Source organism: Eurosta solidaginis, chromosome 4, assembly GCF_040869045.1.
Source record: "Eurosta solidaginis isolate ZX-2024a chromosome 4, ASM4086904v1, whole genome shotgun sequence".
Taxonomy (NCBI): Eukaryota; Metazoa; Arthropoda; class Insecta; order Diptera; family Tephritidae; genus Eurosta; species Eurosta solidaginis.
The window spans coordinates 210,715,580-210,718,822 of NC_090322.1; the positions used below are offsets into that span (position 1 = coordinate 210,715,580).

At 42.3% G+C, this 3,243-nt stretch overlaps 1 protein-coding gene across 1 annotated transcript; it reads left to right on the top strand.

Annotated features, from left to right (window-relative positions):
• The first annotated feature begins 677 nt into the window (after positions 1–677).
• On the top strand, positions 678–2,879 carry ase (asense). The gene has a single exon (XM_067780036.1). The coding sequence runs from the start codon at positions 678–680 to the stop codon at positions 2,877–2,879; it is 2,202 nt and encodes a 733-aa protein (XP_067636137.1).
• The last annotated feature ends 364 nt before the right edge of the window (positions 2,880–3,243 follow it).

Consider the following 3,243-nt stretch of genomic DNA (forward strand, 5'->3'; position numbering starts at 1 on the left):
GTCATTTCCTACATTATATTTTGGTGGATGTATAGATGAATGGCAAATAACGTTCAATAGCAACGGGGCTGGCAATGGTCTGACGTTTTATGTGACTCGCCCTACGCTGCGTTGAGCTGAGCTCTGCACTTAGCTATGCTCTGCTGAGCGCTATGTTACTTTGCGGTGCGCGGTGTAACATGGCAAGGTAGGTAAGGTAGAACGTTTGGTGTGATCGACGCCCCATGACATTTCATTGCAAGACATCGGGCACGCGACAACGAAAAGTAAACGAACGCAGCTGTCCTACCAAAAAGGACCAGGACACTCACCTCGCTTAACAACCAAGTTAAGCGAATGAAGTACGAAAAGGAAAAAAGAGCGCAACATAAAAGTAGAGTAACCGCAGAGTAAACTCATAAAACGAAAATTCGGGTGCGCTTTGTGAAAATTTTCTTATCTCTAACTTGTGTATTCGTAAATGGGCCAGCGAACGTGCTGGTTGTGGCGGGAAATTTTTGTTAAAATAATCAAATCAATAAAATTAATGCAAAATAAACGAGTAACAAAATTAACAAAAACACTTATATCAATTACTTTGTCTGATATCTGTAAGTGTGCTGTTAAAAAGTGGGCAGGCGCGTGCTAATCTATAGCTCATACACTTTTCACGACCACCTACGCGTCCTGCTACTTCAATGGCTCTTAGCATTCTCAGCTATAACCTGCCGCAAGGTTTCAAAATGAACGCCAACACCAACAACAACAATACCAGTAATCTCTCCACCAGCCCACCCACAGCCGATGAGAATTCATCGAATAGCGGCGGTGAACGTACAACCATCAATATTGGCAAGTCATTCAATCGCATAACAATGCAAAATGTATTGAGCGAAAGCCACAGCAATGCGCTAAACATCAGCAATAATAACAATGTGAATACGATTGTACGCAAAATCAAAGATATTGGCATGTATGGTAGCGTTAACAATGCTGGCGCGCTAAACACTGCAATTGCGGCGCGCAAGCGCACAAATAGCGAAACGCCCACGCTAAAGACAGACGCAAGTGCAAATGAAAATAAGAGTGGAAAAGTTAAAACGCTCGGTAAGCGCGTAAAATTGACAAGCAAAGACGACGCAGTGCGCGAAAAACCACCAAAAATACAGAGTAATAAAAACACAGCAACAACATCAGCAAAGGCGGCAAAAACGAGCACGCCTGGCGTGAAAAAACCTGCTGGCACGCCTGGGCGCAAAGGTTTACCACTCCAACAGGCGGTGGCGCGTCGTAATGCGCGTGAACGCAATCGTGTGAAGCAAGTGAATAATGGTTTTACGGCGCTGCGTGAACGCATACCAGAAGAAATAGCAGAAGCTTTCGAAGCGCAAGGCAATGGGCGCGGCACCGTGAAAAAGCTTAGTAAAGTCGAAACGCTACGCATGGCTGTAGAATATATACGCAGCTTAGAGCGTTTGCTTGGTTTCGATTTTCCAATTGGCAGCGATCGTGGTTTGAAATTGTTGCAAGGCGGTTCTTCAAGTGATGATAGTTTTACTTTTATCAAAGATGAATTTGATGCGCTGTCACCGCCACTCGATGATGTCACAAACTTTGAAGACTCGCTCAGTCAATATGATGTGGACGAATATTTGAATAATACAAGCGATTTTGCCAATCAATCGATCTCACAAGCTTCCGTTGGCGTAACTGATGCGCGCGCCTACGAAATGGATTTACTGCCAAGTCTCACCACAATCAATGGTCTACAGTATGTGCGCATAACGGGTACAAACACTTATCAGTTGCTTACGCCTGATGTACTCTTTATGGCAGCGAATGCACCAAACTCACCGCCAACCTCAAGTTTGGATGAAGAATCCTTTCAGGCTTTAATCGACACTAATTGCATAAGTCCTGTTGCAGCGCCTGCAATAACAACGTCGCCACATATTTCGCCAGCGTCTGTTGCATCATCAATTAGTGCTGCACCTGCAACATTACAACAACAACAGCGTGATCTCGTGTCCACTAATAGTGGAGAATTGGTTGGTGAATGTGTAAATGTAACGCGCTCGCCTTCTGTACAACAATCATCCCCAACATTACATACATCATTACATCAGCGTCAGTCGCAACAACAACAACAGCAAAAATTGTCCACACGCCAGCCACAAACACCAACGCAAGGGTCTTCCAACTTATCACCTGCCGATAATAATACATTTTTATTACAGACGTGTGCCACCACGAACGCTGATGAAATTGATGGCTATAAGACGGAGGATCGTAATGAAGAAAATGTACAAAATAATGAACGTTTCGTGTCGTTAGCGGCAACCTCTACAACTTTAACGCTAACTATGCAGCCGCCATCACATGCGATTAAACGAGAATTCAATGACACTTTAACGGACTTTGCTCGCACCAACAACAAGGACGCAACAACACCTTCACCACGTAAGAATTTATCTGCGGGCGCATTGATATTCCAACAACAATTACAAGAACGTTTATTGCTTAGCCACGCGTCATTGGCGACAATGTCACCGCCTTTGGAACGTTGTAGCTCCGCAGGTACAACACCAACAACGAGCATGTCAACGACAACCCCAACGATGTTATTTGTACCGAATAGCTCAACAACCCCAACCCCAACATCAAATACACCTGGTCTGTCATCATTTTATGATGGGGAACAGGACAATTCTTATTTTGAAAACGCGGCGCATATTAGCGCATTCAAAAGGGAATATAACAACGCGCTGCTACAAGCGGCAGCTCAAACGGCGGAGCATAGCAACACATTGAGTGCGTTACCCGATGAGAGTATTATCGAAGTGATGGACTGGTGGGAGGCGCATACGCCGAAATCGGATGGTAGTGGCGCGCTGATGTAGTGTAGCAGGTAAAAGGGGGTAATAAGTTTAGTTGATTGGGTATGTTTAATTTTTATATTCGCATTTTTTGCGAATTTTGTTGATGACGCTTACATTTTTCGAAAATGACAAAAGTTAGTTGTATGTTAAAATATAATTTTTATATATATTTTATTTAAAAATAAGTTAATGTGAATAGCCATCTCATTTTAGTTAATTTTAGTGTTATTTATGAACAATGAAGCAAAACAAACATTAACTCTAAGTTTTCCGGAAGACATTTAATTAAGTTTATGACAATATTTTTAAAATGATTTTGGTTAAACAATAATTAGTAAGTTTAGTAAATAAAATTTTATCTAAACATTGTGCTAATGAAATCTCA